Raw genomic sequence first — 23,462 nt, forward strand, 5'->3', positions numbered from 1 at the left:
TTCAGACAAACTTACTACATGTAAAAACACTCAAAGTCTAATACTACTTCATCAATATCCCCTCTGAAAATTTAAAAAGTTACTATGAAAGTAACTTGCAAGAAAATACTGCAAAAATATAATTTGAAGTATGATACACACACACATATACACAAACACATGCGCACACACACGCACATAGAGAAGCACATATAAATAAAAGATAAATGAAGTATTTCTTAAACACATAATCTAGTAAGCCTAGTGAAAATGTATCATGTCAACAGCAAGAATAGTGTGAAATTTCTTCTAAGCAATAATCAAAAGGGAGGTATTTATTCTGTCTCTTTATTGCAGACTCCCAGGAGCCAGGTCCATTTAAAATGCCTCCTGGAAAAAATGACTGGACATATCAGAAAGATACCTTCTGCCAGGATGAAAAGTCAAACAGTCACAGGAAAATGAAAAACTTAAAAATAAGTGCTTAGCCTTCCAAATTTAAGGGAAAAGACAGAAGAAAAGTCTTAAGAGAGGGTATGTTATTTTTAGATGACAAAGACTTTACTAGGTACTAAACAGCCTTCTAGTTTTTGCCCAAGATGAAAGGCAGAACAACCCTTACATAACAAAGTGTCTGACTACATAACCGGACAATCATCTTGATACGAAATCCAGAGTTTACCAAAAGTTAGTGACATATTTCAACTCTAAAGCAGATCTGTTACATGGTGTCTAGGACTAACCTAATGCAGATAAAGAATATGAATGAAGAATGCATTTTAATAAACCTAAGTGTTTTAGACACTTATTTTCAAGACCAGAATTCTTTTTACAAAGATAAACACCAACTACAATGTACATAAAACTAATGGAAAACCAAAATACAGAAAATATATTTAATAGATTCGTGTATACATGACATACATATACTATCCAAATTGCCCTCTATAATAATAAAGAAAATGGGATAAAACAATTATAGGAATATGAATAATGTGAAGCAGACTGTCAATAAGAACAGTTAAGAAAAAGTTGAGTGTTTCCAGTAGAGCGGTTCTATATATTTCTTTAAAGAATCACATTTCTTGCTCAAATCTTTGTGTAAAAAAGATTCACGCTGTCCCTAAGAGAAGAAAAAATTTAAAATCCATTGAACATGACATGATGATTATGCTGCTGCTCAGCTGGGTGACTGAGAGAAACACCTAGCACAGATTTATAAAGAGCACATTTATACCCAGTGTGCAACCACAGTAAAATCCATTGTCCCATATTTCTAAATTCTGTCCATTACATTTGAAAGAAAGTAATATTTACCACTGGGCAGCTCTCCAACTGCATTAGGACAAAATGTAGAAATAGGATTCTACAGAATTCAATACATTGTTAGAGACTAAGGCAATTCCTCCCATGAATCAAAAATGCATTCTAGAGCCAGAAGTTCAGCACAGTCCACATTTTAAATCTAATCACGTAAATGAAACTCCAACACTAGGCTAAAAGCAACGTTAACACTGTTAAAAGCTCACGTGGCACAATTATTTTCACCCCATTTGTTTAGCGGTTATCTCTGAAGAATCACCATGATGTTTTCATTAATTCACTTTCATAAAATCATCATGATACACATTTCTCTGTGCAATTTTCATGGTAATATAAAGCATACACAAAATACTGAACTATTGTGGCTTAATATGTTTTTGAAGAAAATAATTTATAATCTAGGAAAAGGCTTAGGAATGAAGAGAAAAAAGTAAGTAAAAAATAGAAATTGACTCCAACTTTTATGTAGAAAATGTAAAAAATCTAGGGAGCACTCATGCCAGCAAGAAAAGCAATTTGGTGTTTTAGATTGATATGCTAAAGCAGATTTTTAACCAATAACACCTTTGGACCATTTATTTTAATTAATAATCTTTCCTCTTTGCCTCTCCTGCAGATAATTAGCTGTTGGAAACTGACGAGGCCACAATATTGTTTTCAGGTGAAGTTCATCTGGGCCAAACAGACTGTAGGTGTTCATATCTGCAGTTTCTCCAAGATGTTGTGGTACCCAGCAGGAGGGCCTCCGTGTCTTCAGAGCCCTCCAACTCACCACTAGCACCATCATCCAGGCTCATAGGATGCACTTTCACAACATTAGTGGCCCTACAGTTAAAATTCATTAAATTGATCCTAGACATCCAAATTGTTTTGTATTCCTTAGAAAAGAAATTTCATCACACTGCTGAAAAGTGCATGCCTAGTATAGCTCTAAGTCCCTCCTTAAATCTCATCTATCCTTTCCTGATCTCAGCTCTTGTTTGTACCTTCCATACCACTAATACTTTGCTTCTCTTTTCCTTCCCCCTATTTCTTCAACAAAACAAATCCAAAATGCTCCCGTCATCTGTTCTATCCAATGCTTCTCCTCTCCTTGCTGTCATAGCCAATAAGCAGTGCTTCTCAAAACTTCATGCTGTGAAGGACAGGGCTTTGTGTTTTGTTTTGTTTGCCTTAATCCATTAGAGGCTGACCCTCTTATAAAACAGAATAAAATAAATGACTAGATAAGTTAAATAGCAAAAAACTAACACAAACGAAAAAGACATACAAAATACCAGCCCATAGATACTGCTTTTGGATATCACAGCAAAGTGAAATTTTTAAAAGAGTTTCCAATCCTCTTGTCACAGACCAGAAGCAAACACTGAACAGGCAGCCTCCTGAAAGCCACATTGAGGAGGAACCCCTGAAGACCTCTACGTTTGTCATCCTTAGATATTTGCTTCCTATCCCCAATACTCCTTTAAAATTCATCTACCATTGCCACTGTTTTATTTGGCCCATTTGAGATCTAACTCCCCTTTTTGGCCATGTTAGTATGAGACACACTGATTACTGATTACTCACTGATTACTGAGTAATCAGTGTAACTGATTGAAAACACACTCTCTCCCTGGTTTCTCCCTGCCTCTCCAGCAAAGGCTTCTCTCTCCTCTCAGGTAATTTTTCTTTCCCAGCACCTTAGTCTGATGTTCTTCATGGTTCCATTCCGATAATTTGCTTTTTTTCCTCTGTCCACAAAAGTCATCATATTCATTTTCCAGATTCCAGCTATCATCTTTAACCAATGTCCATCTTTAACCTGAAACAGAGTCAGGTTCTCTCACTAATTTCCTTCCCTCACACAGGCACTGCTACTCAAATTCATTATGCTTCCAACTCAAATAACTTCAAATATTTACCAAAAGTCCCTGCATTGCCAGGTTCTGCAGCAGACGCGAGTTCAAGCAAAACAAAGTCTCTCCTCACTAGGTGCCCTATATAGCACGGGTTTTGGATTTGACACAGCTGGGCATAAGCACTACCACTGAATAATTGTTGCTATTTAGTCTCTCTCAAATTCAGTTTCCTTGTATGAAAATCTGGTGTATACAATTATACCTATATCATAGGACTGCTGTTAAACTTAAGTGAAATAATGAAGGTGGAGTGTCTGCCACACAGAAAACACTCCGTAAGTGTTACTGTTGTCATTATTATTAACTATTCCTGCAGTAACTCTGTATTATGTTACAAATAACTTTTTGATAGTTGATGATCTGTCTTTAGGTTAGATTTATGGAATTATTCACTTTTACTCATTACTGCTATGACAACATGCAATTCCAAACCGTTAATAAAAGTAGAGTACTGAAAATGGCTCGAATATTTGCATGGATAAATAAACTTGCAAGTTGGAAGTACAGTAAGGGAAAAGGTAATACAGTAAAATACATTCTGTTTCTGGCACAGCCACTAACCATCTGACACTGTCAAGTCTTTTAATCTCTCTATGTCTCAATTTGTTTTCTCATCTATTAAATAGATGTCCAAGTACATAATCTATACCCTTTTCATTTATTAACTATTCAAGGTAAAATTATTTTTTTAATTCCAGATAAACTATGTAATGAAACACAGGCTACCAATACCTATTTACCCCAAAACAGGCTTACTCGAAGACAAAAACACTGTTATGTTTTAAACACACAAAAATTAGCCCATCTATGCAAAACCCTACATATGATGTAAAATATTAAGTAAGAATTCAAGAAAATTACTGTTTTTTAAGGGAAAAAAGACATTTTATAAGGTTTGGCACTTTGTTCATAAAATATACAAACACAATATAAAATCCAGGCTAAAATATTCACTGATTACAAACTATTACTTGTTTTTAACCGGTTGCCAATGTTTCACTGTTTGATACCAACAGCTACCCTTGAGCATACACTATACTTGCCAGGAACTATGCTAAGCACTTTACCTTTATTAGCTCATTTAATCCTCACAAAGAAACCTATGAAGTAATATTTTGAATCATTTAACAAATGGGAAAACTAAGCATTTCAGGTTTAACTTCCTTAAAATCATACCAGTAGAGAATGGCAAGCTAGAACATGGTATTGGTTTGCAAGGCTCCTAAATCTGGCTAAACAGTTCATTATAAAGCCTTCTCCCAAAGAAGTTCTATGCAGATTAACACACACACAGTTCAACAAAATAATGAAAGGGAAAAAATATCAAGTTTTAAAGAACTAGACAAAAGACAACATCCATAGAAAAGAAAATGAATATGCTTAACAAAAAAAGGAACCCACCTTCATGACCTATGACAGATCTGGAAGCTGTCTGAAAGCTAACAATTCCTGCCACATTGTCATTGGCCAAAATGTTCACTCTAACAGTGTCGGAGCTTGGCAAAATTCTACTTCCACCTTCAGTGTACACCAAACTAACTATGATACTTTCGTCATCCTCTGGTTCAGAGTCATCCAAGATGGTTAAAATGATTGTCTTTTTGGTTTCACCTATAAAAACATCAATGGAATAAAAACCAAAGCAACAAAATCACCAACACAGAGAACTCAGAAAGGCCCAAAATAATTTCTATGTTTAAAAGTTAAATAAAAATATCAGTGAATTATAACAGTTCCATATCATGGGCAACATAAGCAAATTTTAATTATATATATATATATATCTTTTCACATATCAAACACTGTAAAATTTCATTAATGAAGGCAGATTGTGGAGAAGGACATTTTGAATTATGGGAAAGTTAAAAGGTAGAATTGTTTCAAAGAATCATGGCTTTACTTCCTGGTTGTTAGCCAAGAACAGTGACCTAGCTAGGAAAAGAGCTTCAAAGATGTCCTGTTTAGAAACAACTCCCTTTAGGAAAGTGGAGTCTCATTCTCATTCTGGCATTACTGTGATAATTTTAATCAGATATCAACACAATACCTTCCTGAAAAACCAGGAACACTTAGGGAATCGTGGTCAAAATGAGGAACTAAAAAGGGATGTCAAATTCTGAGCAAAAGAACCAGCCTAAATGAGATGCATCTTTGAGTAACTCGATGAGATGACAGCATCAAGTACCAGTCTCCAGGAAGTAGTGCAATGAAGGAAGAAAACAAAAGAGGAACTCAAAGGGACAAGTGACAGCAACAAAAGTCCAAGCAATCTACTTTGCAATTTGATCTAGTAGATAGGGCACCACAGCATGTCCCTAAATCCAATACTTTCTGCCGTTCAGCCTAAGGTGTCCCCTATTTATTTTCTCCCCACTTTCTGGAGAGACAATGAAGGAGTGGGAAAAGAAAAGGCAGGGAAAAGGAGAAAGGAGATTAAATGCATGTTCTCTCTTTTGTGACCCTGCTGCATTTTCATCAATACAGCAGTGTCAAGATTGCTTTAAGAGAGTCTGCATTATCTAAGAATCTAAGTTAGCAATAGCTATAAAATAGAGTCCATTTTGTGTGATGCTAAGGTTATAATTCATGGTAATGGTAATTTATATAATGCTATTTCTTTATATATAACTTTCTTTGTAGTTAACATAACCACTGGAAAAATCCAACTTTATATTTTCATTTCCACTCCCTCCTCGTCACATTTTCATTATTCCTTTTGAAATAGAAAAGTTACCAATTACTAACCTGTTCCCATCTTCCGTCAAGCATATCATATCCCACTAAATCCTCAAATCACTGACTAGAAAATAACCATAATAAAAATATTTTATACAATTTTTAAAATTTACTCTATAGCGGGCGCCTGTAGTCCCAGCTACTCGGGAGGCTGAGGCAGGAGAATGGCGTGAACCCGGGAGGCGGAGCTTGCAGTGAGCCGAGATTGCGCCACTGCACTCCAGCCTGGGCGACAGAGCGAGACTCCGTCTCAAAAAAAAAAAAAAAAAAAATTTACTCTAAAACATAATGATTATTATATGTTTCAAAAAGCGTATTACATATGTACCATGACCTCTAATTAGTTTCCAAAAAAAAGTATATGCCTTAAAAAGTTAAACAACAAATACAATGGATTGTTCTAAAATATAGAATTATGAACAAAGTTTCTTTCCTGCATTTTGTTGTATATTTTGAGGTTTTTAGAGTATACATTACTTTTTCAACCAGAAAAGCACTATGTTTTTTAAAATTTTGTGGAATATATAACTGCCCAAATGAGGATGTAATCAATAATCTCAATAAAGATAGCTTTCCCACACCCAGAGAAAACTATTTTAAACATACTAACTTTCCCAATTTTAAATAGCACACGAGTCAACCAGTCCTGAAAAAGAACCACTCAATCTGATCCTAATTCTAATTAGCTGATCATGTAAAATATCAGTATATTGTTTATGAAAATTTACAATAGTGATCTCAAGTGTAGGAACAGTATTATAAATTTATCATTAGGATTAATGTAACATAAATGCAGTCACCAAAGTTTATGCTACTTTTACTTACAAATAATTTTCTCTGATGATATTTCCTGATTTGTCTAGTGCATATGAAAATGTTTATCAATTAATACTCATTTTCCTAGCTACCACTGCTTCTTACCAACATGTATGGTTGTAAGCACATGGGTCATTATTAAAATTTCCCTTACAAAATTAGAACTTGCCTTATAGTTTCCTCTGTGCTTTGTCAAAGACACTACTATCAAACATAAAGGGATAAAATTCACATATTCCCGGAAAATCTATTTTTTAAACTAAAAAGATATATATGTACAGTCATGTCAGTCTATGTATGTCATGTCAACCATTAACAAGCCAATTAACTTCTATTTTTTTCTAAAGCCAAACTACATTTCTGTATATTAACAAGAATGTACACAGTAAGAATTCTTATAAATTTTATCATAAAAATGGACTATGATGACTTTACCAGGGCAACTGAAATTCATTTAGAACCATTGCTCACCTTCAGCAAAGGTCAGAATCTCTCCAGCACCTATAAAATCTAAACCTTCAGTAGCTGTTCCACCAACAACACGCCATGCGACTGCCACTTGACCTAAGCTGCCCCCTGTCCTGTGTATCGTCAGCTCCACCAAGGTTTGGGGCTGCTCCTGAACTTCAACAAATAAGCCATCTTCGGAAGTATTGGGACTAATACTGTAGATCACAAACACTCCAAAGGCATCACCATTTAGTGCTATGACAACTGTAGAAATATTTGGCTGTCCTATGGTTGGCTGATTTTTCAAACTGGCTGAAATGTTCATGAGGTGAACTTCAAGGAGAGAAATTAGAAAACTCTCATCCATCTCTGGGAAATCATCAGGAAGAATAGACACTGTGAGATTTGCGAATTCATCACCTTCCTGCATTATGGCCCATTGCCTTGTCACAGGCTCATAGTCACTCCCAGCCACAGCCTGACCACTAAAAAGAGATGCTACCCTGGTCATGTTTTTCCTGTAGGTCCAGAAGTCTGAATTGTTGACAGCTGGGCTGATCCATGATGTCATCCAGAAACACTGGGGAGCCTCAGAAGCACTGAAAAATGAAAACGCTGAGCAAGCTTGTTCCTTAAGGCACAAAGTGGCACAGGTATACAGGGGCTCCCCCACGGCAGAGACATTCATCCAAGTTCTCCAAAGTGGGTCAGGCACCCCTTGAATTGGAGATTCATAGTAGGACAGTAAATCTTGACCTTCCTCCATTGCCAGAGCCACTACATCAATGTCGGAAGTACTGTAGAACAACAACAGCCGACCAAAGTGCCCTCCGCTAAAATGTGGAGTGACAATTAAAAGACAGGTTAAGCACTCAAAGTAATTACAAATAGAGAAGAGGAATGCTGACTGTGGTCTTTAGTTTTTTAAAAAAATGTTTAAAGTCATAGTACAAACACAATCCTGTTTCTTAATTACACTTGTCTCCCAACATTTTGTTTTCTCCTGTGAGGAAAACTTGCTAATTTTCAATCAAACAACACTTATTTTTAACCAAGCTATGAAAATATTTTCCAAGGTATGCAAATTCAGGGTTTCAAAACAAAATTACAAAGTTAATTTTTATTGCTATACTTAACGGAAACAAAGTAACAATGATAACAAACATGACTACATTTTGAGGAAATGTAGTAACAGTCAGCCCTCCCTATCCACAGGTTCTACATCTGTGGATTCAAGACCGCAGATAAAAAATATTCAGAAAAAAAAAATTTAAAAAATACAAACTTTAAAAACCAGTCCAGTATAGCAACTATTTACATAGCATTTACATTGTATTAGGTATTATAAGTAATCCAGAGATGATTTAAAGTATATGGATGGCTGTGCATAGGTTATATGCAAATTTTATATTTTACACCACTTTATATTAAAGGGGAGCATCCATGGATTTTGTTATATCCAAGGACCCTGCAATCAATCCCCTGTGGATACCAGAGAGATGACTGTACTTGTCACAAATTCCCAAGATCCTGTTTTCTATTTCTGAAGGAGCTCAGTGAGCCCAATGCTGCCTCACAAAAAAAGAAAAAAAAAAAGCAAGAAAAAACAGACCTAGAAATCAGCTCCTTCATACATCATATAAATGTTCTTTAATTTAAAAGCCAGTTATATTTAAGTACTAATTGTAACAAATTACAGATTAGAGCAATGCATTTCTGGGGTTAGAGAGCCCAGTGATGTAAAATTTATTACCCATTTCACTAACAATAGGTATGATAAATGAAAGGCCCTTTATACTAATAAGCATAATTCAGTTAACACATTAAAATAACCTATAAAATAATTTATGGCACAGAAAAAACCACAAAACCTAAATGATTTAACTGTGCAAGGGATCCTTCCCCACCACCCCACAATTCTCATCACTCCCACAGAGGCAAGTAGCTATCTCATATACCTTCGCCTGACAGTTATATTAGCACAGGAACTTCTTTCCAGAGGCTCTTGAACACGATAAACCGTCTGAGCAAAGGCTACTGTACCATAAGGATTATCATTGGCAGGAAGAATAATATTTGCAATTCGATCTAACCCAATAGTACCTCCACCAGAGGCATCAGTTAGTTGCACTTGGATAACCTAAAAATACAGTGAAAACTTCCTTAACAGCATCACAGTTCTGAAATTAGAATAAAAATGATTCAAGGGAAAAAAAATCAAACATATACATACAAGTACAAGAACAAAATGGAATGAAATATAAATGGACTAAAAGAAACTCCTCCAATTACACTTACAAACCCAGCATGTAACAGAATAACCCATCATCAACATTTAATAATAGAACCTAGTTACATATAAGACATACAGGCTGTTTAAACTCCTTAATATTGTTATATAATCATGTGACTCAATTTTAATATCCCTGTTTATGTTTACCATTTCAATAATAGGACTTTTACATCCTATACCTTTTTTAAAAAAAAATCTGAAATATACATTTTAATGGAGCGTTAATATACTATGCTTTATTTCCCACATTATCTTAAATAAAATTATTTGACAAAATTTAAAACAAAAACATACTGTAATGCCACCTAAATTTAGAGAGAAAAAAAATAGAAATGTTTTTTATGTGCTAATGAATATCTAATATTTTAGAAGTGAAAAATGGCACAATTAGCATTCAAAATAAATTTTATGAACTTCTATAAAATTTTATACTATTAAAGAATAAATGCTATCAAAAGTAATTTTATGAGATCTAAATGTTAATACTTGAATTTCATACAATAAAATTATCTTCAGCCAATGTATGTTAGTGATTAACTTTTCCACTGATACTGTACTTATATTTGCTACCTTGCTGCTTCATCAGGAAAAGGAAATATCAAGAAGATGCATCTCGCATGGTATTTTTCATATAGTAAGTTCTCAACAATGGTTGAAGAATAAGTGAATGAATGAATGAATGAAAAACCACAATAATACTTAAGATTGACTGGCTCACACCCAAGCCAAAAGGGAGTATAAATATAAGTTAAGAGTTTATACAGAACAGGCTGGGCACGCTGGCTCATGCTTGTAATCCCAGCACTTTGGGAGGCTGAGGCAGGTGGATCACCTGAGGTCAGGAGTTCAAGACCAGCCTAGCCAACACTGTGAAACTCCGTTTCTATTAAAAATACAAAAATCAGCCAGGCATGGTGGCATGCACCTGTAATCCCAGCTACTCGGAAGGCTGAGGCAGGAGAATCCCTTAAACCCAGGAAGCATAGGTTGCAGTGAGCCGAGATCATGCCACTGCCCTCCAGCCTGGGCGACAAGCGTAAAACTCCATCTCAAAAAAAAAAAAAAAAGAAAAGAAAAAAGAGTTTATACAGAACAAATGTATTATAAATTCAGACATATATATGTGTATATACATATATATATATGTATTTAACCTTTTAACCAAAATGTTGAACAATGCAAGGAATTGTACAAAAAAGTCTTATAGTAGTAAACTGGCATATGTATACAATCTATTTCTAGAATATTCCTGCTTTTGTCAACTGTAAGGATCACTTTCACACTAGCATAGTTTGAACATTCTTGCAGGAATAATTTATTTGACATCCTCTCCAAAATGTCACAACGACCATCTGTTCTAGTCACTATAGATACGGTATGATTTACAGTGTCATTCTATACTAGCCAGTCCTCTCACCTCTTCAATCTCCGGAACGTCGTCAGCCAGGACCTCTAACAACAAGGTTTGAATGGTTTCCCCAGGGGCAAAGGTCACATTACCTGAGACAACTCGCAGGTCGCCAGTAGCAAGCTGTCCATTAATGGTGGCAACCCACTGAACAGTAACATTGCCGAGTGTCCCAGAATTTCGAATTATTGGCAGGTTTACCTTCACTGAGTTAAACTCAGGTTCCTCTACAATAAGTTTAGTAATCTGAACACCTGAAGGGTAGACAGAGCAGAGTTCATTTCAAATACAAAGTGAAACAGAGATAACAGTTAACCAAGCACCATCCTATAGTGGATTCTCTTCCCCCCTAAGCAATCTAAGTTGCTATAACCCACAAAAACCAGAGTAACATGCTGTGATACAAATTGGTCTGCTCTGCCAAAATTTCCAAATTATTTTTCACTGTGATAGAAGTAGAAACCACAAAGCCCATAGGGCTCAAGTCTATACCAGACATGAGTGACAGGTCCAGTGAGCACAGAAGCCGATTGCACAGTGCAAGCCTGCTCCAGAGGGGCAGTTGCTATTTGGTTCCCATGACTGATGTTATGCAGGAAAGGGAACTTGATATTGCCACATTTCCTATTTATCAAGAAAGCCCAGAAATCCAAATTTTTGTGTAAATTTCTATAAATTAAATTATTTTTCTAAAGAATTGCCTAAGACTCACAAAACACATACAGGAGCCAGGTCACACCCTAAAGCCAATAGTTCGTGACTTCTCCACATACGCTAAGAGATTGATTTAATTTCTTTTTTAAACAATCACTAACGACTGCCAATGACTGTGTACAGATGTCCCATATGTCAGTAACAGCAGGTTAAGAAAGAAAACATGATCAGATCAATTCTGAGTCTCCAAAAGTAAAGAAAAGATCATTATCTATGATCTATACATACAGACAAGTCAAAGAGAGACACAAATTAGTCTTCATACCAAATAATCCATAGGGGTCATCAGAGGCCTCAATAATAATGACTGCCTCTGTTAAAGCCCCTAGTCTGGCTCCTCCTGTTGTTTCATTCATCAGTTGCACAAGAAAAGATTCTTCCAGTTCAGGATAGATATCATTAATGACATATATTGGCACGGCTTTACTGGTTTCCCCTTCTAGCAAGACCACATCTGATGAAGCTATACTATAATCTTCACCTGAAAAGACCAAAAGTAAAATGTTAAGACTTCTAAAATATGATCAAAACATTCCATATACTAGGGAAAAACTATCAGGTAACAAACTTTATGGATCTACTTGGAAATACTTTTTTGAGGATATTGACTACATTTATTCTAAGCAAGAAGACTTTTATGCCTCTCAGTAGAAAAATGGGTTTGATAATGTCACAAAATAACGAAAAAGACTTCCTAGGGGTGCTCAAGTTCATTCCTTCACTTTCAGAAAGATGTATATCTATTTGGTCTATTTATATAAATACAGAATCATTCATTACAAGATAGGCCCCCTTAACTACAAGAAAAAAATGTGTACTTTTAGAAAAAAGAACAGAACTAGAATTGTAATGCCACTGGAAAGATAAATTATACCACTGCACAGATATGGGAACGCTAGCATCATCAATCATACAGCTGGACATGAAAAGACTTTCTTGCATAGATTGAAAGTCGCTACTGAGTACTGCTCAGGATGGCAGGAGAGAAAAAAAAAAAAAGGTGGGTGGGGAAAGGAGGGGCGCTTCATGTGAAGACTGAGGACTAATGTCTTAGAACACCAACCAATCCCCACCATCTGTCAGTGTGTGAGGCCCTCTACAGGCAGCCAGGTATTCCTAGGAGCTACCCCAGCCTACACCAGTTAGGTATTAGATGGGCCTGGTTTATTGTCTTTTCAAGCAAGTATTATGGCCAGATGATTTATTTTTTAAAATCAAGCACAGTATCCCATCCATTCACATTCCTGCTCCTCTGAAAGCACACTAGAAAGATTCGAATTGAATAGTTCTCAGGCAAATCTCCCTCTGGATGCTGGGACGGCACTATCAAAGTAGGCAGTCTTCTTATATATACATCTGGCAATGAAGTCATTTTCTTATATATAAAATAGTTAATACTAACTGTTGCCTCTTCCTTGCTCTTCACAAATAAATAAGCAAGAAGATAAAGGGATCCAGAGACAAGGCTGTTGCCAAGCACTGAAAGCATGTAGCTGCCCATTTTCCCTGCATTCCTCAGTAGTCATTTACAAGTGAATCCCTTTCAAAAATGAGGAGTACACTCAGAGAAAACCAGTGTTTTCCTCAGTTTACTTTTCATTGATTTGTGCATACTTTGGTCATCATAGCTTTCAAATTCATAGATAATTTGGCCAAAACTTTTTGCAAAGTCTACAAGTTCAGTGCCATAAATATATAAAAACTCTACCAGCACTTTGGGAGGCCAAGGTGGGCGGATCATGAGGTCAAGAGATCGAGACCATCCTGGCCAACATGGTAAAATCCCATCTCTACTAAAAAATACAAAAATTAGCTGGGCATGGTGGCACATGCTTGTAGTCCCAGCTACCCGGAAGGCTGAGGCAGGAGAATCTTGAACCCGGGAGGCGGACATTGCAGTGAGCCAAGATCACACCACTGCACTCCACCCTGGGTGACAGAGCAAGACTCCATCTCAAAACAAAACAAAACAAAATTGTAAAATCAACATATGGCTAGCCAGTTTTCCCAGCACCATTTATTAAATAGGGAATCCTTTCCCCATTGCATGTTTTTCTCAGGTTTGTCAAAGATCAGATAGTTGTAGATATGCAGCGTTATTTCTGAGGGCTCTGTTCTGTTCCATTGATCTATATCTCTGTTTTGGTACCAGTACCATGCTGTTTTGGTTACTGTAGCCTTGTAGTATAGTTTGAGGTCAGGTAGCGTGATGCCCAGCTTTGTTCTTTTGGCTTAGGATTGACTCGGCGATGCGGGCTCTTTTTTGGTTCCATATGAACTTCAAAGTAGTTTTTTCCAATTCTGTGAAGAAAGTCATTGGTAGCTTGATGGGGATGGCATTGAATCTATAAATTACCTTGAGCAGTATGGCCATTTTCACGATATTGATTCTTCCTACCCATGAGCATGGAATGTTCTTCCACTTGTTTGTATCCTCTTTTATTTCATTGAGCAGTGGTTTGTAGTTCTCCTTGAAGAGGTCCTTCACGTCCCTTGTAAGTTGGATTCCTAGGTATTTTATTCTCTTTGAAGCAATTGTGAATGGGAGTTCACTCATGATTTGGCTCTCTGTTTGTCTGTTATTGGTGTATAAGAGTGCTTGTGATTTCTGTACATTGATTTTGTATCCTGAGACTTTGCTGAAGTTGCTTATCAGCTTAAGGAGATTTTGGGCTGAGACAATGGGATTTTCTAGATATACAATCATTCATCTGCAAACAGGGACAATTTGACTTCCTCTTTTCCTAATTGAATACCCTTTATTTCCTTCTCCTGCCTAATTGCCCTGGCCAGAACTTCCAACACTATGTTGAATACGAGTGGTGAGAGACGGCATCCCTGTCTTGTGCCAGTTTTCAAAGGGAATGCTTCTAGTTTTTGCCCATTCAGAAAAACTGGCTAGCCATATGTAGAAAGCTGAAACTGGATCCCTTCCTTACACCTTATACAAAAATTAATTCAAGATGGATTAAAGACTTAAACGTTAGACCTAAAACCATAAAAACCCTAGAAGAAAGCCTAGGCATTACCATTCAGGACATAGGCATGGGCAAGGACTTCATGTCTAAAACACCAAAAGCAATGGCAACAAAAGACAAAATTGACAAATGGGATCTAATTAAACTAAAGAGCTTCTGCACAGCAAAATAAAGTACCATGAGAGTGAACAGGCAACTTACAAAATGGGAGAAAATTTTCGCAACCTACTCATCTGACAAATGGCTAATATCCAGAATCTACAATGAACTCAAACAAATTTACAAGAAAAAAAACAATCCCATCAAAAAGTGGGCGAAGGACATGAACAGACACTTCTTAAGAGAAGACATTTATGCAGCCAAAAAACACATGAAAAAATGCTCATCATCACTGGCCGTCAGAGAAATGCAAATCAAAACCACAATGAGATACCATCTCACACCAGTTAGAACGGCAACCATTAAAAAGTCAGGAAACAACAGGTGCTGGAGAGGATGTGGAGAAATAGGAACACTTTTACACTGTTGGTGGGACTGTAAACAAGTTCAACCATTGTGGAAGTCAGTGTGGTGATTCCTCAGGGATCTAGAACCAGAAATACCATCTGACCCAGCCATCCCATTACTGAGTATATACCCAAAGGACTATAAATCATGCAGCCATAAAGACACATGCACACGTATGTTTATTGCGGCACTATTCACAATAGCAAAGACTTGGAACCAACCCAAATGTCCAACAATGATAGACTGGATTAAGAAAATGTGGCACATATACACCATGGAATACTATGCAGCCATAAAAAATGATGAGTTCATGTCCTTTGTAGGGACACGGATGAAATTGGAAATCATCATTCTCAGTAAACTATCGCAAGAACAAAAAACCAAACACTGCATATTCTCACTCATAGGTGGGAAGAGAACAATGAGAACACATGGACACAGAAAGGGGAACATCACACTCTGGGGACTGTTGTGGGGTGGGGGAGGGGGGAGGGATAGCTTTAGGAGATATACCTAATGCTAAATGATGAGTTAATGGGTGCAGCACACCAGCATGGCACATGTATACATATGTAACTAACCTGCACATTGTGCACATGTACCCTAAAACTTAAAGTATAATAATAAAATAAAAATAAAAAAATTGTAAAATCAAGCGAGACTCCATCCCAAAAAAAAAAAAAAGACTGTAGATTTGTCCCTTGAAAAAGATACATGAGTATTTCTAGTTTTCTAGTTGATTATCCTAATTGCAACTTTGAGAGGCTATGTTAATCAAGGATACACATCCCTCTGTGTTTACGTCCCTCTGTATGTACTGCTTTTTAGATGTCTTTTCTTACCAGCTATTGCAGTTATTGGCACAGCTTTAAACTTCACAGAGACATCTGCAAATGCTCCTCCTGTTCTAGTCACATTGATAATGGGTCCAACATGATTTTCTGCCACTCGGACAATTGGTGCTGAGAGCTGAAGAGTTCCAAATGCATCATCATTGGCAATGATAATTAGTTGCGCAACAGTTTCTACCTTAGGCCCAAGACGTGGAGAATTTGGAACTGAAAGACAGAAGATCCACACAGAACACAGAAAGCTATCAAAATTCTAAGAACTGGCCAAAAGTCATCAAGAAACCTCAGCAAGATTCCATCAGCCAAATAGGATTCTCATTTGGGGTTTTCCCTCTACTATTTATTTTATTTATTTATTTATTTATTTATTTATTTATAGAGATGGAGTCTCTACCACGCAGGCTGGAGTGCTGGAGTGTTGGAGTGTAGTGGCACCATCTTGGCTCACCACAACCTCCGCTTCCTGAGTTCAAGCAATTCTCCTGCCTCAGCCTCCGGAGTAGCTGGGACTACAGGCACATGCTGCCATGCCCGGCTAATTTCTTTTATATTTTAGTAGAGATGGGGTTTCACCATGTTGCCCAGGCTGGTCTTGAACTCCTGAGCTCAGGCAATCTGCCTGCCTCGGCCTCCCAAAGTGCTAGGACTACAGGCGTGAGCCACCGTGCCCAGCCCTACTATTTATATTTAAGAATATTTAAGAATATGTATTGTTTAATATGCACCAGCATTAATCTAGACATTCAGGATTCAAAAATAAACTAAACAGAATGTCCCTGCTCTAGTGTAGCTTACATTCTAGAGAAATTTTTATTATAGAATTTATAACAAAAGAACAGTTACCTACAGAAATATTTTAATATGTGTTGAAAAGTTATCAAAAAGGAAAAAATCATTAGAGTATAATTAATCATCACTTTACATAATATTACAACAGAATGATGCTCTTCTAATTATTTCACTGTGCCATTAAAACAAAACTGCATTTCAGTTACAAGATTGAGTAGGAAACTAATTTAGTTCCTTGACCTCAAAAACTAGCTGCAAATCATCATACTCTAAATTACTACCTCTTTAACCGCTTCGCCTTCTTCCCTGACAAACCTGTTCTGCACGGCCCATTCTTAATTAATACTGTCACTGAACTACTTTGTTACTATGGTCTGAAGGTTTGTGTCCTCCTGCCTCAAAATTCATACATTTGAATCCTAATCCCAGTGGCGACAGTATTAAGAGGTGGAGCCCTTAGGTGAAGGAGGTGAGACGCTTGTAAATGGGGTTAGTCCCCATGTAAAAGAGGCCTGAGAGAGACAGAAACCCCTCAACCCTCCACAAGGCCCAGGAAGCAGACCCTCACCAGGCACTGAATCTGCTGGCACCTTAATCGTGGCACTTCCCAGCCTCCAGAACTATGAGGAAAAATGTCTGTTGTTTCTAAGCCACCCAGTTTATGGCAGTTTGTTACAGCAACCCCAGTGGATGAATCCACTCATCCAGAAATCAGAGGCAGCCTCAAGACTACACCAACCTTGTTATAATAGAGTGTGCTAGATAATTTTAAAGTTCCCGTCTCACTTTCTACTGACTTTTAAAACATAATTTCTAAGAAAAAAATGTGTCTGGCTTCCAGTTACCTTACAGGTAAACTGTTGTAAGAGGACATTTTCAAAGTTAGAGTTTACTACTTTTTATAGAATTTTCTATTAAATAAAATTTTAAACTGATTGTTTCAGGATTCTGATAGCTAATAATAATAATAACACACTAAGGGATACTTACTTGAACGACTCTGTACTTTCGCTACTAAAGTAGAGTTGAGTAGTTCGATAAAGACAGACTCGGACCTTTCTGGTTCATCATCATCCAAAATTGAAATAGCTATTGTTGCCTCACTCTGATTAGCTCCAAAAAGAGCAAATCCAGAAGCTGGTATATAGTCTCTTCCTTGAGTTGCTCTCGCTAAATTAGGCGGAAAATAAGGTGGTTTTTCCATATCATCTAGTGTTGCATATGAGACAAGGACTTTTCCCATGAGGCCTTTCAACCTTATTATTGATAGTGTGATGTTCTGGGTTGCTTCCTCAACTTTAACAGGTCTGTTTTTCTCAGAAAAAATGAATATCCCATATGGATCATCACTAGCCAAAACTGTTAACGTGGCATTAATATGAGCTCCCAAAGAACCACTGGAAACACTGAGGATTGACACAGAGAATGCCTTATCCAGTTCTGGGTCTTCGTCAGGCAATATCTCCACAGTGATATTGGCGCTCGTCTGCCCAATCTCAAATGTGATGTTGCCAGAGGTGAAGGCGAGATCACCATCTGGATCAGAGTCTATGTTCCAATGCAAAGTCACTGGAGACAGAGTTCCATGATGTCTTATAACCTACAAAATACTTAATATTAAAATCTATTAAAAGAGAGATTAAAGCCAGTTACTTAGAGGCTTATAAATACATTAATGATAGCAGCACAATTTTATTTTATATAAGTTCTTCTCCAAACTACAAGACTGCTGCAGGCAGGGGTCATATACTATCCATCTTTGAAGGCCCACAGAGAGTCTTACAAATAGAGGATATTTAAAAAGTGACTATGCCGAGTGCAGTGGCACATGCCTGTAGTCCCAGTTATTCAGGAGACTGAGACAGAAGGGTCCCTGGAGCCCAGGACTTCGAGGCTGCAGTCAGCTATGATGGTGTCACTGCACTCTAGCCTGGGCAACACACCAAGACTCTATCTCTTAAAAAAAATAAATAAAACACAATTGAAATTTCAAAGGCGATTGTTGCATGAAACTATAAATTGATGAAAAAAAGTAGCTTCTATTTAAATTATAACTATCTTTTGTGTATCTTTTATGCCCAATAAATTAAATGTGATTAACAACATATTACATTCAGGCACACTCATAAAATTTTCACAATCACTGCAAAAATGGTATATATTTCATTGCAAGGAATGTATAAATGGTGTTTTTCTGAAAAGTGATCTGTAAAACTCATTTTAAAACAAATCACATTTACTTTTATCTTCAATATTTTATGTAAACAAACTCATCAAAAAACATATTTGACCCAAAGTATAAGAAAATACATTTAAGAAGGAAGATATGCTTTTGTCAATAATATGTTAAGAATGAAAAGTTTAAAAATTTCTCCAAGTAAATCCCAACTAAGAGTAATTTTTATTTATTCTTGAAATATGATGGTTACATCAAAATAAAATTTAGAGACAGTAATTTTATAAAAGTTGATCCTTTCCCTTAATGCTTTTTTTATCTTTCCTGAGTCAATAGTTATCCTTTCTAAGGTGTTGAATTTATCGCACAACAGTTTATTGAAAATCTGCCATAAAAGTACAAAAGGATATGTTTGAGTGATAGTTCTTCATTATTCGTATGGAAGCTGAGCAAGCAGCTAGCTCCTGTGAGTCACTGAACAATGAATCCTTCCTAATTTCTACTGGAACAAAGCAGAGTAGGTACACAAACACACACATCATATAGAGTTATTGTTATTGCCAGTTCACCTATGTTTTAGATTTTCTTTCCTTATGGGAGAGAGACAGGACAGGATTGCACTTCACCCACTGACATTAGGCACAGCCAGGAGACCTGCTTTGATCAAGGAAGTTAAGTAGAAATGATGTAAATCACTTCCAGAAAGAAGCTATAAGAGCTGGTATGCTGTTCTTCACATCCACATTTCCCTCCGCCAAGAAGATAAAAGCACCTGCTGAGATATAGCCTTGGTGCCTAAAGTGACTAATAATCAGAGCCCCTTGCTAACTTAAGTTGGACATATACATACTACGAATGAAAAACAAATCTTTTCCAGCACTTTGAGAGGCCAAGGCAGGTGGATCACCTGAGGCTGGGAGTCTGAGACCAGCCTGACCAACATGGAGAAACCCTGTCACTACTAAAAATACAAAATTAGCCGGGCGTGGTGGTGCATGCCTGTAATCCCAGCTACTTGGAAGGCTGAAGCAGGAGAATCGCTTGAACCCAGGAGGCGGAGGTTGTGGTGAGCTGAGATCATGCCATTGCACTCCACTGGGCAACAAGAGCGAAACTCCGTCTCGAAAAAAGAAAGAAAGAAAGGAAGGAAGGAAGGAAAGAAGGGAGGGAGGGAGGGAGGGAGGGAGGAAGGCAATTCTTTGTTGTACCAGCCATTGATATTTTAGAGATGTTTGTTACCACAGCCTATCTGAACAAACACAAAAATCTATGTAAGATAAATACTTGTAGTACAGCTCCATTACGTTCCTTAAAGGGTCAAGGATCTTCAGAATTAAACAATGACTCCATGTGCAATACTAAAGACAAAAATAAATGCCAAACGACTGTTCGATCACCACTTTGTATTGCCTGTGCCAATAGGCTCATTCCCCTCAGCCTACACAAAAAAAGGAAAGCATAAAACACACTTTCATAGCACAGTACAGTTTTTAAAACAACAGAAAGTGTCTAGGAATGAAGGAAGAAAAGGTACTCACATTTAATGTAACAGTGCTATAGCCATCTTCTGGTTCAGTTCCACTGACAAAGAGTGACTCAGGGCTAAATTCAAATACGCCATGAGCGTGGTCAGAGGCTGCAATTGTCACTAGAATTTGGGAAGCCACTCCTAGACTGGCTGCATGAACAAGTTCCAACAAATAGAAAAAAAAAAATGTTGATCAGTAATTTACAAATCAAAGGAAAAGCCAATGAACAACTTTTTGAAAAGAGTCCTTCCATTCATTGAGTACATTCTAATTTGTTTTAGAAAGAAAGGCAGACACAAATGGGTGCCACACATATTCATGCTTTTATGACCTTTCTCTACTTTGGCACCAACGTGATGTACAAGTGCTGCATAAGCACTTGGAGATGAATAAGGAAAACTTGTTTTTCTTTTTCTTCTCTATGAAAGAGAACATTCTTCCACAGAGTATATGAGGAAGGTCTCCCACGACCTTTCTGACCTCAAAAGAACTTGAGCCAAAATGACTCTTACCTTCATGAAATAATAAGTAGTTTCCCATTCTGGCAGAACAGATTCTTGGTTTCCAACGTGCATGAATTCTAGGCCTATTTTTTCATCATGTGATGATACTATAAATCTATCTCTCCTGATCCTAAATAGTCCCATTCTGTAGCTAAAAAGATGCCATGATCTAAAGCAGCATTTAAGTTTTTCCTAAAAAGTATGTTCAAATTTTATGTTGCATTAATGTCTACAGACTAGAAAATGAACAATTCTAAAAGTAATAGAGTAATTAACTACAGAGGTTGCATTAGGCACTGATGGAAGTTAGGAATGAAGGCAGTGAAATCATGAGTTCTGACACTAAAATATAAAATCTGACATTGTGAAAAAAGAAGGATTTGAGAATTAGAAAATGCTCTTCTTCAAGAAACAAATATTCTAAGTATGCTTTTCATATATGAAAAAAATATTTGAGGTAAAAAGCTGAATCATGTTTGTATATAAATCTACTTCAAAAGGCATCCTCTTTTCAATATCACCTTCAATAATTGCCAACTATCCTTCCATTTATTTTCTTCCTTATTTATTTTTCCCATTTGTTTCTTTCTTTTTTTTTTTTCTTTGAGACAGAGTCTTGCTCTGTCACCCAGTCTAGGGTGCAGTGACGCAATCTTGGTTCACTCAACCTCCGCCTCCTGGGTTCAAGAGCCTCCTGGGCTCTTGCCTCAGCCTCCTGAATAGCTGGTATTACAGGCACATGCCACCACGCTTGGCTAATTTTTGTACTTTTAGTAGAAACGGGGTTTTACTATGTTGGTCAGGCTGGTCTGGAACTCCTGAGCTCAGGTGATCAGCCCGCCTCGGTCTCCCAAAGTGCTGGGATTACTCCCCATTTGTTTTGATTACATTTTACATATAAGGATTCATAGTTCTTTTTTGTACAGAGAATAAGTGTGATGTATTTAAAACAAAAATACAAATTTTGTATTGACCTCTTTTTACGTATTCGAAGCTATGTAAAATGTTTCCAAACAACCATTTTTATAAATGACATTCAAGTGAAATTTCTATCACAATTAGAATCAGGAAACTACATTAGGTTCATACAAGAAGGAGAGTCTGGGTTTTGGAAGCAGAAAGGGATGTGATTCTGACTTGATCCCTTTCTAGCTGGGTGACTACAACATGAAGGAAATCATACTTCATAAAGTTTCTGTGACAGTTAATAAGATAAAATATGTAAAGGACCTACACATAGTAGGTGTCAATAAGTGGTTAGTATTGTCTCTAAAATGAGAAGTTAAAATAAAAACCTATAATAGTAAAGGACCTTAGAAAAACTGCTTACCACGTTTGTGAATAGTTGGAAGGAAGAATTCCATGTCCCCATCACCACTACCACTTCCATCAACCCTAAAGAGTTCAGCTACTTCACAAGGAGACACAGAGACACAACCCACACAATACACATTGACACAATGAGAAAATTGAGAGGTCTTAAAACATATCAAGCAAAGAGGAAAATGCAGTAATATTCACCCAATAACATGCACTCTTCCATAAGAAATGGATCATTTTAAATAGTAGAATTATAGCACCAGTCAAGCTACCAAATTATCAAAATTTCATTCACAGTTTCATGAAATACTCCATGTAGACTGTAACTGTTACTTCCCATTTCTGTCAATCTAGTATTATTTTTAAATTTTGACTTTTTTACACCAACATAAATTATTTTCTAATATCTTAGATATTTAAAATATATTTATCTGATTATATAATCATATGCTTAGGCCTAATATGCCTGTGATAATCACCTTACCATTCACAACGACCAGTTCAATATTGAGAAATGCATCTAACCTTTCCTTCTATCCACACATTCAAATCCCCACCACATTTATTTACCATTCTCAAACTTGATCACCCTCTGGCCACTGGCATTGTGGAAAGAGTCCTAGACAAGCCACCTAACAATTCTGCTTTCCTGGTTGTGAAAGATGCCAGCTGTAAAAATTTCAGCAAGTCACTAAACTTCTTGGTATCTCAGTTTCCTCGCCTATGAAAGATGCTGTCTTTTATTATAGAAATGTTGTTTCTATGGGTTGAATGTGTTCCCCAAAGTTCACATGTGGGAAATTTAATCGCAAATGCAACCGTGTTGAGAATTGGGACCTGTAAGGGGTGATCAGGTCATGACACCTCTGCCCTCATGAATAAATTAATGTTGTTATCCTGGGAGTGGGTTCATTACTGCAAGAATGGGTTTCTTGTAAAACCAAGTTCAGCCCTCTCTTGCCCTCTCATATGCATTCTCTGACCATGTGGAGCCTTCCACTATGTTATTATGTATCTAGAATGCCCTAAAAGATGCAGCCCCCAAGTCTTGGACTTTCCAGCCTCGAGAACCATGAGCCATGTAAACTTCTATGGCTTATAAATTGCCCAGTCTGTGGTATTCTGTTATAGCAGCACGAAATGGACTAAGAGTTGTAAAGATCAAATAAAATAATGGAAAATAAATAAT

General features: G+C 36.9%; 1 protein-coding gene across 3 annotated transcripts in view; it reads right to left on the reverse strand.

Annotated features, from left to right (window-relative positions):
* The window catches only part of ADGRV1 (adhesion G protein-coupled receptor V1), a 602,883-nt gene that overhangs the window by 462,058 nt on the left and 117,363 nt on the right, over nucleotides 1-23,462 (reverse strand). For 2 of the 3 annotated variants that reach the window (XM_003822773.3, XM_055112210.1), the window contains exons 26-34: nucleotides 22,284-22,364; nucleotides 20,460-20,599; nucleotides 17,736-18,345; nucleotides 15,948-16,163; nucleotides 11,886-12,101; nucleotides 10,916-11,160; nucleotides 9,164-9,345; nucleotides 7,227-8,038; nucleotides 4,605-4,814 (exon numbers count right to left, since the gene is read on the reverse strand). In XM_003822773.3, coding sequence (XP_003822821.2) covers nucleotides 4,605-4,814; nucleotides 7,227-8,038; nucleotides 9,164-9,345; nucleotides 10,916-11,160; nucleotides 11,886-12,101; nucleotides 15,948-16,163; nucleotides 17,736-18,345; nucleotides 20,460-20,599; nucleotides 22,284-22,364 — 2,712 coding nt within the window. The remainder of the gene's footprint in view (nucleotides 1-4,604; nucleotides 4,815-7,226; nucleotides 8,039-9,163; nucleotides 9,346-10,915; nucleotides 11,161-11,885; nucleotides 12,102-15,947; nucleotides 16,164-17,735; nucleotides 18,346-20,459; nucleotides 20,600-22,283; nucleotides 22,365-23,462) is intronic. The other variant, XM_055112209.1, reaches the window with a different exon arrangement.

Source organism: Pan paniscus, chromosome 4 (assembly GCF_029289425.2).
Source record: "Pan paniscus chromosome 4, NHGRI_mPanPan1-v2.0_pri, whole genome shotgun sequence".
NCBI lineage: Eukaryota > Metazoa > Chordata > Mammalia > Primates > Hominidae > Pan > Pan paniscus.